This window comes from Neofelis nebulosa, chromosome 5 (assembly GCF_028018385.1).
Source record: "Neofelis nebulosa isolate mNeoNeb1 chromosome 5, mNeoNeb1.pri, whole genome shotgun sequence".
Classification (NCBI taxonomy): domain Eukaryota; kingdom Metazoa; phylum Chordata; class Mammalia; order Carnivora; family Felidae; genus Neofelis; species Neofelis nebulosa.
Window position 1 is genome coordinate 117,628,565 of NC_080786.1, and position 13,643 is coordinate 117,642,207.

A 13,643-nucleotide genomic window follows, 5' to 3' on the forward strand; every position below is an offset into this window, starting at 1 on the left:
AAAATCTCAGACTTTTCACAATTCTTGATATCTATCTTCTCTCTCTCCCCTGGGATGCCTGTACTTGGAAGTAGCCACCATAGTATGAGGAAGCCCAAGCCACAAATATGTGAGTGCCTCAGCCAATAGCCCAGTTATGTCCTTAATGACAGCCAAAATTAATAATGGCATAAGAATGAATGAAACTTCAGATGATTCCAAACCATAGGATTTTTTTGAATATTTATTTTTGAGGGAGAGAGAGACTTACCATAAGCGGGGAGGGGCAGAGAGAGAGGGGGGAGACACAGAATTCGAAGCAGGCTCCATGTTCTGAGCTGTCAGCACAGAGCCCGACAATGGGCTGAAATGCACGAACTGCAAGATCATGACCTGAGCTGAAGTCGGAGGCTTAATCGACTGAGCCACCCAGGCACCCCCTAAACCATAGGTTTTGAGTTTGCCATCTGAACCGTAGAAAACATGGAGTAGAGATAAGCTCTCTATACTATGTCATGTCTGAACTTCTGACCCACAGAAAATATGAGCTTAGTGACTTTAGGTGATAATGTTTTAAGCCACTAAATGATGTTACATAATAATAGTCACTAGAACACTCATTAAAAAGAAACACTTTTAAAAAAGTATTTCTTGACCTCTTTCATGTGCATGTTTTAGAAGGAAAGCATTTCTCAAAAAAATTTTAGTTTTAATCTTGGCCTTGCCATTTACTAATTCTTTACATTTTATTAAGTCATTTACTATACATGCATTCCCTTCCTTCAGCAGGAAAAGATACAAAGAATTTCTTTTGTTACCTGTAGTGATACCGAATTAAATTATTTATCTTTTAATAAATAATTATAAGTGTATTCTATGGACCAATCATGAACCAGATTATGTGTTAGATTAGACTTGCATTTGCCAAATTCTCTCTCTCTCAATTTTTAAGAGACACATGAATCTAAGTGGAATTAGATTGTATATTATTCACTGGATTCATAGCATATTGGTTGAAAAGGTAATATTATTTGTTTTCTAACAACACATTTAAAATTCATTCAACAAATACTTATTGTGTGCCTACTTACCCACTGTGTGCCAGGCATTGTGTTAGGCATTTGATAATTGATCCATTCCTATTAGACTAAAATTTATAGCAGTGTCATGCTACAAACTTCCATGATGAAATGATGCTTCCAACGAAACTGTAGCCAATTAAACACAGAAAAAAATCCTGTTTGCAAAATGTCTTTGAAAATTTAAATATTGAATAATTTAATCTATTTGATTCTGCAAGCACATACTAACCATTCATGTATTGAAAGTATTTTATTACCCTGAGATATTATAACATGATTTCAATATTCCATGGGGTATGAAATACATATATGCACACACACACACACACACACACACACACACATATACAGAAATCTCTAGAGTCAGAAACATAAAGCAATTGAGTATTAGGGGATCTTCAGCCCAAGATAAATAATAATATTGGCAAATTGAGCATTGTCTAAAGGAGAGTATCCAAATTGGTTTTGACTAGAGTCTTTTTCCATTTTTGTGCTGCTGAGTTGCTGATATGAAATATGTATTTATTATATGAAGCGTACCTATGGCAGTTAAATTCAGATAGTGTTATCTATAACAATTTGTATTGGCTTCCTCCCAAGGCTTTTGATTTGCCATGTATGAGAATAAATGAGAACCATATGAAAGTCAATAAGTTCTTGATAGTACATGACATTCTGTGTTCTCTCATCCTTGATTTTAGCAAACATTCCAAGGTTTTGGCTTCCATCATTGAGGGTGATAGGCTTTAAAAATATAAGGGCTTTTTTCTTGGCTTCAGATAAGAATCCCAAACTTAACACACTTCCATAAATCATTGGTGTGGAAATCTGTCAAAAAATAGCACAACAGTACTACTTTTTCCTTGTGGTATTTGGTGTTTCCAAATTAGATTATTTGTTGAATGTTCAAGGGAGTATGTTTGCTTGAAGGGTTCACCATATGTCAGACAAATCTCATGCTCTTGAAATGGAGTTCACAGAAATGAAATCAAGGGTTACTGTTTGTTCCTTCCTCGGCCATGGTAGTAAGAATCAAAGGTTTCTGTAAAAACGTGCCTCTACTAGCAGGGTTACTGAATAACATGCACATTGAAAAGCAACAAAATGGAGACTGAGATCTTAGATCAGAATGCATTTTATAATCATTCTTCAGATTTTATCCTCATTAGTACTATAATTCTCACAGAGTGTGGTCATTCAGTGCACAGGTCCTGGAGTTGATTTTGACTTAAAGTTCTTCCACTAGCTAGCTATATGATGTAATGTGATTACTAAACCCCCGTAAGCTTCAAACTCTAAAATGGATAACAGGGGCCCTGGGTGGCTCAGTCGGTTAAGCGTCTGACTCTTGATTTTGGCTCAGGTCATGATCTCACGGTTCGTGGGTTTCAGCCCCACATTGGGCTCCACACTGACATGGTGCCTGCTTGGGATTCTCTCTTTCTGTTCCTCCCCAGTTCGCACTCATGCTCTCTCTCTCTCTCAAAATAAATAAATAAATAAAATTAAAAAAATAGATATTCCCATATCATAAATCTCAATGTTCATAAGGAAAATTAAATTAAATGATTCATATTAAGCACTTGGCACATAGTAAATGTTCAATTGAAAGTACTTATGATTTGGAACGGGTGAATATAATACATACATGTATATGCACATATATGTAATAGAAATTATCCAGCAATTTTTAGATTTGTATTAGGTTTTAGTATTACTATTGTTTCTTTTACTATTTCTAAGCCAACTGGAAACTTATCTTTCTTCAAAGAAGGAAGATGATAGCCCACCTAGTGGGAAAATCTGATTTAATTATGACTACTCTCCATCAGCCTGTAACTGGGTTTCCCAAAGAATTTCAGGGTGAGGACTTCTGTAAACCACCAAAATCTTTATTTTATGGTGTATTTAATTCTACCACTTATTTTCCCAAATTGTGTCTAGATCCCCTGGGTCCATAGAATGTGTATCCCAGTTGCCCCATAAGAAAGTGGTTTTTAGTAGGCATGTTGACGTTATTTGTACATAGTAAGAGAGTATAAAGGATCAGAAAAGCTTTGGCATTTACCTTGTTAAATTTTTATAGCTAAGCTCTGGTTCAAGGGTCTCCTTAAAAGACTTAACTGCACTAAGAAAAATGAGAGCTTTGAGACCAATGAAAGGAGTCCACAAAATTCTATGAAAATGAACCAGTCTTAGCAGAAATCAGTATGTTCAATGATCCAAGATACACAACCAGAACATTAACTAGTTTCATTGACCTGAAGGAAATTTACACTTTTCTCTACAAGGACAAAGAAGTCAGGGACATGACCCTTTATATTATTATCAAAAATTGTTTTAATATATTAAGTCAACTCAGATAATTTTGAATGCTTATTATATACCAGGCATTGCAATAGAAGAGGTTTAAATCATGATTTACAAGGCACAGTTCCTGGTAAAGTGTCCTCAGCCACAAGTAGGGATGGGACCTAAAGAAGAGACAATTTATTTATTTATTTTTAATGTTTATTTATTTTTGACAGAGAGAGAGACAGAACATGAGCAGGGGAGGGGCAGAGAGAGAGGGAGACACAGAATCGGAAGCAGGCTCCAGGCTCTGAGCTGTCAGCACAGAGCCCTACACGGGCTCGAACTCACGTACCACAAAATCATGACGAGAGCCGAAGTCAGACGCTCAACTGACTGACCCTTCAGGTACCCCAAGAAGAGGCAATTTCAATAAAAGTTGATGTGTTATGTAGGATCAATCACAGGGTTCCTTTGCTACACACACAGAAAAGAAATTTAACACAGTGCTGGGGAGATAAGGAGAGGAATAAAAAGAAAATTGGCTAAGTGATTCTAAACAAAAGAACAGAAGTTTAAAAGCCCTGATGCTTAAAAAGGAAAAAAAAAGTGGCATATTCAGAGAACTATGAGTGGTTCAGTGCAGCTGTGTATAGTGTGGACAGATGAGAATGTGGAGAGAAGCAGGGTTTTATTCAAGGCAGATCTTATGTACCAATATTAGATAGAGTCTATATATTAGAAATGATAAGGAGGCAGCTGCGAGCTAAGTTCAGCCCTTGGGTATATCTTCTTCATTATGAGATGGGATATCATACTGGAAATACATAAGAATTTCTCACGAAAACTCAGATTAGGCATTCTTTTAAAAGATCAGAAATTTACATTGGATCCATGTTGTCTTGTCCCTGAGAAATTGTTTTTGGACGAACAGAGGGTTCTTTTATCGAGTCACCATACTCTTCACTTGTTTCGCATATTTATATGAACTGCCCAGCCCCTGAGGCATTTGTTTTGCAAGAGGAACTGCATAATTAAATTTGTGCTAATGTATCAGTCTGACTGATATTGGAGATACCAGTATCACAGACAGGTGCATTATGCAGGAGATTTCTTTGGTAATCAAAACAAGTAAGGAGGTTACCAACAGAAGGTGTGGTGGGACCTAGAGGGAAGAATAGAAGTTAACATTCCTAACATGACTGCTTAGGGGATCCAAGATGGGATAAAGGAAAGGGTGAAGGGTGAAGGGTGACATCTTAATTTTCAGGTTAACCAATTTGAGCATCATTGTCTCAGTTGAGACTCGTCAAGAAACAGACACCAAGAGGAAATTAGACCTTCCAGAAATCTTTCGGTGGGGGCGCCAGAGAAAGATCCCGGAAGAGAGCAAGAGAAGGCATAGGGAGCATTCAGACTGGAGTTCATGTCTGAGGCCTATGGAAAGAGAGCGCTGAGGAAAACAGCCATAGGGAGCTCAGACCATGGTGTAGCCATGAGAAAACCTCTTCCAGGATGAGATGAGCTTGAGATGGTTACAGGAGGCCATCCCTGGGGAAGAAATAGCCTTGCTCTAGTATTTCTGCCATGCCTCGTGGCTTGGTGCTGTACTGGGGTTTTTGAAATAAAATAGCTCTAGGCTATCAGCTAATTGTTCTCTTTCTAATAAGTTCTGTCTGGTAAGGAGATCTGAACAGTGCAGGCCCAGAGCGGACACATGGACCATTAATAGAAGTATTGGGTTTAAGCAGAGAGAGAAGAGTTAAACATGGTTGCCTGTAGAGAATATGAAATGGGTGAAGTTAGCAAGAAACTGATGTTTTTTCAACAGCCTTTTAGAACTGCCTGCCTCTCACATATTATACATGTAAGTAAAAAGGACTTGTGGCAGCAACTGTTCTATAGACTCTAAAACCTTTTACTTTTCTATTTAGGCACACTACTTCCTGCACATTCGCTTGCAGTCAAATACAGCAATACCACTTCTAGTCAATGGAAGGGGCGGAGAAGTGACAGGTGCCACTGAAAGCCGGGCTTGTAAAACCCACCACAGTCAAGACTCCCTTCCATTTTAGGGGCCATGAGCACAAGATTCTAAGGCCTTACATTGCACAAGACGAAGAGGGCATGGGATCTGAATCACTGCTACCAAGGCCACGTGACAAACAGCTGTCTCGGGTAATTCTGCATTTAAAACATTGTTATTTTGGGGCGCCTGGGTGGCTCAGTCGGTTAAGCGGCCGACTTAGGCTCAGGTCATGATCTCGCAGTCCGTGAGTTCGAGCCCCGCGTAGGGCTCTGTGCTGACTGCTCAGAGCCTGGAGCCTGTTTCAGATTCTGTGTCTCCCTCTCTCTCTGACCCTCCCCCGTTCATGCTGTCTCAAAAATAAATAAACGTTAAAAAAAAACATTGTTATTTTGCTATTTTAAGCTGATGGGATGTGGAGATTTACCTACTTTAGCAGTTGGCATGAACTTAAGAAAGGTGGCCCAAGACAAAGTTATATGTATGTACACCATACATAAAGATATATAGATCTTGGCATAGTCTCAGAGACACATTTTACCTTTGAATTCTTTTTTCTAAAGCTTCAGACTCACATTTTCAGGACCTATTAACTTATTAAGGTTTGGCTAACACCATAAATTTAGCAAACTCATAAACTAACTTCTCCTTACTCCCTACTTCTAATGGTGCCATCATTTCCATAGCCACTCAGGACCTAACGTTTTATGGTTCACTTTGATTCTTAACCTTTTGAATAATTCTTATATCAAACTGATAAATTCTGCTAATTCTCCTTTATGTCTTTGTACACATTTCATTCTTCATATTCTATTGCCACCATTGCAGAGTAGCTTCATGCCTACAGCACCAAAGTAGATTTCTAATATCATACAGTCTACTATAGCTTCACCCCAAATCATTTTTGTAAATTGCCACTGTCACTCCCCCCCCCCCCCCCCCGGAGCATTCTTGGGCTGACAATAGCAATTATATTAGGGAAAGAACACAAAATAGGAAGGTTCCAGCTTTGAAATATCTATTAGTCTACTCACTAGAATCATTTTAGGAAGGTGACTTGGACATTCTGAGTCTTGATTCCCTCATATATTAAAAGTGAGCAATCTGTAGCCCCAGGATTGTTGCAAAGATTGAATGAGTTAGCTTGTAAATAGTGGTAATAACAAAATACCTATTTCATGGTACTTCTTGGTACATGTTTCTTGAATGAATAAATATATTCCTCTTTACCTCTTCCCCTTTATTTAGCTAATATGCTGCTTACAAGTTACTCTCTACTCAACATGATCAAATGCTTTTTCTCCTTCAAGGTAAGCTTCCATCTGAGCTGTTTTGTGACCTCTCCCTATTGACTTTACTTACCTCTATGGAATTCCTGATGGCTGATCTTGCCTTATATTGTTAGTTAGCTTTCTTGGTTTTCATGTACAATCATTTTCTTTAGGTAGATTGCACATGACTAGGGACCTACTTTATAAAAAGTATCAGGTGTTTCTTAGAGTGCTATTTGTAGTTGTGTGCGTTTGCTTGCTTTTCATTTTTGTTTTGGCTTGTGCAGAATTCTTTCCTTCTTTTTCTCATAAACAATATTCTTTCTTTTAGACATAAACCATTTTGACACCTCTAATCCTGTAGATCATCAGTTCCACTTGACCCCACCCACTGTCTCCAAGGGCACGCACATGACTAAGTAAGTACTTGCCAATTTCAGTAATTCACTCTCCTGCCCAAAGTGACTCACATAGGGCTTGTGAGCCAAGCAAAGCATGAGGGGCAATTATTATCCCACGGTAATTACAATGTAGAATTATATGAACTAGAGCAGTATTTTAAACGATACTGTTTGCAAACTAACCCAGTTGGGAGAAAAATAGGGTCAAGTGAAGAAGACAAAGAATAAAAGACTTACTCCTGGATCCTACTGTATAGAAATTTATCTCCAGTCTTTTCAGCCACATGGGCTCAAAGTTCTTTTTTTTTTCCTTAAGCTAATTTGTATTTTGTCACTTATAATCAAAAGAGAACTGTCTCATACAGTTGTGCTTTTTAACTATGAAGATAATATTTACTGCTCATTTTTGTAGCTTATTAATAAGGAGATTTAGACAAAGTGGACTACATAACACGAACACTCCTCACTAAGGGAGAAAAAAGAAACAGAAGCACATTCTTTGTGACTATATAAATTTCATTATGTTGCTGTTTAAAGAAGCACGTATTTTATAATATTTAAAAAAGCTTCAAAGACCACTTCTGTATTCCAATCTGTAAAAAATATTTTCATTATGTTTATTATAAAAATATAAATGTTTCCACTACAAATCATTTTACATTAGTAAGAGGCCATCTACATTGTACGATATAAACTAAAGGAGTAATTTGTGAAAACACAAATTTAAAGTAAATACATATTGCCAATCATATCATATTTATACATGGCTTAATTGATACTTAGCACAGCATAAACTGGGCAAGTTGCTAGAAATAAATAATAAATGTAAATCAAATTTAAGATACAGAACAGATAATATGGTACATAACATTGTGAAGGGATGTGGTTTCATGTTTATTGAAAGACAACGCAGTTCCTGTACAAAGAGATGGCCATCAACATTCTAGTACCTCTACTCCACAGTTAAGAATCGTACACTGTTATGTTTACATATGTACAGGGTAAAAATTATGCAAAGTAAATTTATAAGAGGTAAGATAGAAAAATCATGGAAAAAACGAAGAGCAATATACTGTGGATATAACCTCTTTCAAATGGAAACCACAGCCAAATTAAGTGAAATAGATTCAACAATTCTCAACTTCTATTAATTCATGAAATGCACAGATTTTGAGGATGCTCAGAATGGTACCTAAGAAAGCAAATTCTAGTATGGGAAAAGATGATATTGAAGCCAGATTTAGGTCTTAGTGAATATTCCACGACACAAAGAAACGTTTGATTAAAGAAGAATGTTTTTTAGCTGCTTCTAGCGGGCTTAAGTGAAATTTGTAATTAATTTCATAATCGCATATATCTTTTTAACAAGTTCATGCTCTTATATCCAATACAGAATCCTAGTAGGGTGATTTGACTATAAGGGATATTGCAGAAATCTAAGAAATAATTTCATACATGAAGGAACACAACCTAAGCCTTATTACACTAAATTTACAACAGATTAGCACTTGTGGATTTTGATCTGTGACTGTAAGCTATATAGTGTTCCATTTTGCATAAGAACATACGGGTTGCAGCTTTGATTTGTTCATTCTATTCTTGTGACATATACACTTCTTATTTCTTATTCCCATTACATGAGCATATCAGCATTAGAAAGAATATAGATAGAGCTAAAATGCTGCTTCGCAATATATTAGTGGCTAGATCTCCACCAGGTACATCATTTCAAATATTACCGAGTACACTTATATTTGGCCCGTGTGGAGTAGTAAATCTAAGTACTTCTAAGGAGAGATCTCTCTCCTGCTGACAGATTTTGAGTCATCTGCTAGATAACCAGCTATTTTTGAAAATTTTATGCTCAATAAAGGCAAAGGAGTTCAATGCTTCTAAGTTAGACATCAAAATTACAACAGGTGCATATCAGTGGAAGACTTTTAAAGATACTAATACCTGCTACTGATGATCTCCATGTTTAATTAAATTAACTAAACCCCAGTGATGCAGATGAGTAGTTTCATTTTCATTATTCCCTATAAATAGCTCAACAAGTTAAAGCAAAGATATTGACATTTCAAAGCCAGTCAGTAAGTGATTTTTTGACTCATGCGTTGGCCTATAGGCTTTGTTGCCAATTGATGCAGCAATCTACATAGGATTCGAATTCTCTCCAGTGTAGCTATTCTCTATGCAGGAGCTCTAGCGTAGCCTGTTTACTAATGGGGGGAGTTGATGGTCTGTCCTCTAAGCACCAGAGCAGGGCAGGTGTGTCATTGAGAATCCATTACATATAAGCCAGTATATCACGCTAAATCAGGAGCATACAGTTTGTAATCAATGGAGAGACAACAATGGATAAGATAATTCAAGCTGAGAGATTTGGGTAGTGTATGAAGGGGTTTGGTTTCTTTCATTAATACAGAGATATAGGTACATATGAGCAGATGGTTCAGAAAATCTAGAAAGAAACCCATCATTCCCCATGTCTAGTTTACCATGTTTCCTACTGCTGACAATTTGAGACAACATTTGGCACTTGGCTGTAACAAATCCAAATTAAATCATCAAAGCATAAATAGAAAACAATAAAAACAATTCAAAAGAAAATAAATATGTACTTTTCTTAAAAATTAAGACACATTTTTACATGATAATACTTAAGGAAGCTAACAATTAAAAATATGTAGTACTTAAAACAACTACAAACTTCACTTCTATATGCTCTTAACAGATAAAAGAGAATAATACAGTGAAAAAGGTAGTATATATGGCCAGATAGTTTGAGGTATAAATTCCTCTATTTTGCTTGTTTTTAAAGAAACAAAATACCTGTTACAGATTTCTTCTGTGTATAAAAATATCACAAGTCTTTTCTTTTGTGGCTATTAGTAAACAGAGCCACTGTGTTCATTTTGTTATTACACTTGTTTTGCTTTTATGATAATCAGTTTATGGTCAATGGCTCTATGCTAGTTCTTCATCATTCCACGCTGAAGAATTTTAATTTAACCCACCAACTAATATAAAAAAGCAATTACAAAACAAAGTACACCCCCCCCCTCCCATCCACTAAATGACAGGGGAAAATAAAGAGTTTTTCGATTCCGTTTTAAGGCATTTGTATTCATATCTGAGTGTCTTATTGGGCTTGGAACAGCATCTCCAGCATTATCATCTGTCTGTAGAATGATGCTACATCTTCCACAGCCACCACTTCCTTCCAGAAATAACACTTTACACTGGAACTGGACCACTTTTTGATTGTGTTTCTAGAGCTTTAATGCTACTGATGATTTTCTTCTGTGGACCAACCACAGTGACACCAACCTTTTTCATATCACTGTAAAAAAAAAGAAGAACATGTCGGGTGAGAATCCTGGTTTCCTGGATAATATATGAGCAGAGGATTTTTAGTCAGCAAAGCTTGTACAATAATGTAGCTCAGTGCTTTGAACCTAATTTTCTGATTTTTGCATCATCCACGTATTGTATCCTGACCAGTCCACCTATGTTCTTATGGAAGAATAGATGGTGTGGTGGGTTGACTAGTGTCCCTTCAAAATTTCTGTCCATCTGGAACCTTACCATGTGACCTTACTTGGAAATGGGAGACTTTGCAGATATAATCAAGACAACGGATCAAGATGAGATCATTCTAGATTACTATGAGCTTTAAATCCAATGAGACTACCTTGGAATTTCACTTAGGGGGAAAAAAAGACCTAGCTAAGCATGTGGAAATGATTAATTAAATAACCTTGATTCAAATAATTTGTCTACATAGTCACCTCTTTCAGGTCTTGACTCAAACACACCCCTCTCAGAAGGTCCTCTCTGACTTTCTTATTTAGTATTATAAAACCTCTTGAACCCATATCTGCATTTCCTATTTTCTTTTCTTGTTTTATTTTCTTCCAAAGCATTTATCACTATGCAGCATAATATCTTTCTTTCTGACTTATTTATATTCTCTATCTTGTCCCACAAGTAGGTGAATTCCACATGAACGGGGATTCTTACTCATTTTGTACTCTGCTTATTAACCACACCCTGAACAATGGCTATTAATAGTAGGGGCTCAATATGTACTTAATAAAGAATGAACCAATACTCTAGAATATGTTTATCCAGGGAAGATGACAGAGGAGTAAAGTATCACTTAGCAAGAAGCATCGAGAATGGCATTAAGAAAAAGTATGCGTGCAAATATGTGCACGCACGTGTACACACACACACACACACACACACACAGAAGGGGCTCCTTTATACTGAACATAAAGGAAAGAATGAAAAATTGGGAGTTCAATTCTACAAAAATGGACCAATTGATTTCTTAAGAAATGAGTTCCCAAGCAACAAAGGTGTGCAAGCAGACACTAGGTAACATTTTAGAAGCAATTTACATGCTCTTAACACATCTGTTACATAAAATTCACCATGACTGTGTTGCATTCCTATCACCTTGGCTGGGAATGAAATCCTGGTGACCTGCTGGTTACCTCCCTGCTGCCATTCAAGGGGCTGGTAAATTCTCAATGTACAACTTGTATCTTGCCTGAGTCCTCTTTGATTTTACTCCAGCAGCCTTACTTCATGAGGAAGGCTAATGGGGCGATATGGCTGCTCCTCTTTGTAACTGTGGATAATGAAACTCTCACTTAGAGTAATGTAGGTTATTTACATACATTGATCCCTGCTTCTGAGGTGTATTGTACGAGATTTATCCCCACTTATCCTCTAGAGCCAGAAAACAGGGCAGATATAAATATATGTGTACAATCAATAGATTCTCACTCTGTTTGGATTTCTTCTCTCATTCTTCTTCTAATTCTGTATTATACTTTTTATAACTTACCAGTTTTTTTCTCTGACTTCCTTTTCTCTTCCTTAAAAAAACTTAGAAACACAAAATGATAATAATGGAAAGCAAGAAAACAATGCTTCCAGTGAAAGAGTAAAACATGCTATGATGTCTGGTCTGGACCTTTTTTATAGAACTGAAGCACCCATACCCCAGTAGCTAGAAAAAATAAGATGAAGGGTGTTCACAGATCGCTTTGGGATAGCTCTGAAGGGCCAGCCCAGCTCTGGGACTCTTGTTCCAATAAAAAGGGCCAAGTTTTCTCCTATAGCTCAATGCCCCCCTCATCACTTTTTAAAATACATATATATCCTAAATGCACTCCTCAAGAAATCTTGTGCATAAAACTGTTTCAGATTCTGTGCCTGAAACCCGACATAAGTAATCAGATACATAATTTTGTATATATTCATTGCAAAGGATTACATTAGAAAAGATATAGTACAGGCGCCTGAGTGGCTCAGTCCGTTAAGTGTCCAGCTCTTGATTTTGGCTCAGGTCATAATTTCATGGTTCGTGAGTTTGAGCCCCACGTCGGGTTCTGTGCTGACAGTGCAGAGCATGCTTGGGATGCTCTCTCTCTCTCTGCCCCTCCCTGCCCCCAGGCATACTCTCTCACTCTCTCTCTCAAAAAAAAAAAAAAAAAAAAAAAGATAATTATCTCTTTAGGTTATGCCTTAGCTGGGGTTTTATGTCCCCTCCATCCTCTCTACCCCTTCCAAAATGTCTTCTACCCAGCACCCTGCCACGTCCAAAATAGTTGTAAACATCCAGCTGCTGTAATCTAAATAACATTCCATGTGCTTATCTCATTTTGACTATCCTATTCAGAAGAGCAATGGAAAAGTTCAAGTCTAAAGAGCAGCTCAAGATTGAGAACAGAAGTTAATAAGCGATCTGGCACTTCAAAGGCAAAGGCTAGGTGATGGCACTGTGAAAATGGCATCCAAGGGTGCAGGGTAATGGCATGTAGCAATTAATCTGCCTAATATTCATTCTCCACACTCAATTCTCTCTCAGTTTCTACAGTCCCTCTTGCCCTCTTTCATTCCCTTTTCACATTAACCTTCCTAAATCCAACTTAGGCTATGAAGTAGTATGTTTTTAAAAAATGTGATTTGTACTTAACAAAACAGCACATTTTCTGGATTTCACTTGAAAATTAGATGACTTGATTAGTAAATGAAGTCCCTACACTAACTGAAATAGATAATTATTTATTTGGATACGAAGCTTTATTGACTTTTGTCCTATGAGTTGAGAGTCTGGATAGAAGAACAAAAAAGTGAATATCTTTTTTTAGGTATTTTGTCTTATTTCAGGAGAGCCTCTAGAGTTGTTTGGGCAAGAGAATCACTTCTGAATTGAGTCTGGATGGCACACACACACACACAAAACATTGAAAGGAAGAAAATTTAAACAAAAAAAGCCCAAGGTTACAAAAGGTAGGATGAATTATTGAGTTAGATATTTTACAGCATTTCAGTAAAAATGTTGCCTCATTAGATTTCCCCAAATTGTGTATTATATATACATCATATATGTGTGTGTGTGTATATATATATATATATACATATATATATATATATATGTATATATATATATGTTAATTTTATGTTGTCCCTGAACTGAGGATAAAGGACAGGAGAAAGAACATTGTGGGGACTGAAATACAGAGAGATGTGAAACCGTCTGGCACAGTGTGAAGGACACACCTGAAAGAGTCGA

At 36.9% G+C, this 13,643-nt stretch overlaps 1 protein-coding gene across 3 annotated transcripts in view; it reads right to left on the reverse strand.

Annotated features, from left to right (window-relative positions):
* Positions 1-7,645: 7,645 nt before the first annotated feature.
* EPHA3 (EPH receptor A3) overlaps positions 7,646-13,643 on the reverse strand; it is a 360,460-nt gene continuing 354,462 nt past the window's right edge. For all 3 annotated transcript variants that reach the window (XM_058731685.1, XM_058731684.1, XM_058731686.1), the window contains exon 17: positions 7,646-10,394. In XM_058731685.1, the coding sequence (XP_058587668.1) occupies positions 10,289-10,394 (106 nt within the window). In that variant the 3' untranslated portion in view covers positions 7,646-10,288. The remainder of the gene's footprint in view (positions 10,395-13,643) is intronic.